The 350-nt window shown below is 47.1% G+C and overlaps 1 protein-coding gene across 1 annotated transcript in view; it reads right to left on the bottom strand.

Moving 5' to 3' along the window:
- Positions 1-117: 117 nt before the first annotated feature.
- Positions 118-350, bottom strand: part of LOC104293221 (S-adenosylmethionine synthase) — a 1,952-nt gene continuing 1,719 nt past the window's right edge. The window contains exon 6 of the mRNA XM_009892711.1: positions 118-236. Within this exon, the coding sequence (XP_009891013.1) occupies positions 118-236 (119 nt within the window). The remainder of the gene's footprint in view (positions 237-350) is intronic.

The following is a 350-nucleotide window of genomic DNA, read 5'->3' as shown; positions in this document are numbered from 1 at the left end:
CAGAGCCCGCGAGCTTCTCTGTAGCCTACGCCCGCAGGAGTGTGGGGGGAAAAAGCCTAACAAGGCTATTTTTTTGTGGAGTTTTTGTTTGTTTTTTGTTTTTGTTTTTTGTTTTTCTTAATATTTTAGTTTTTTGGGCACTTCCCAAGGGAAACTGTCCCTACCAAAGTGGCCATAGGCTGCGGTCCTCTGATAGAGGGGTTTCTTCAGATCCAGATCCCTGGAATATACAAGTCCTCAACTCAGTAAAGAGGATCCGATCCCAAATCTCTCACCCCGTTCCCTGCCTGGCCGGGGATGTGGGGGTTATTTTTTTTACGACGGCGCTTCCATCTTCTCCCAAATCCATC

This window comes from Charadrius vociferus, unplaced genomic scaffold (assembly GCF_000708025.1).
Source record: "Charadrius vociferus isolate BGI_N301 unplaced genomic scaffold, ASM70802v2 scaffold569, whole genome shotgun sequence".
NCBI classification, from domain to species: domain Eukaryota; kingdom Metazoa; phylum Chordata; class Aves; order Charadriiformes; family Charadriidae; genus Charadrius; species Charadrius vociferus.
The sequence above is the reverse complement of the archived record's forward strand: the minus strand, read 5'-3'. Positions and strand labels throughout refer to the sequence as shown.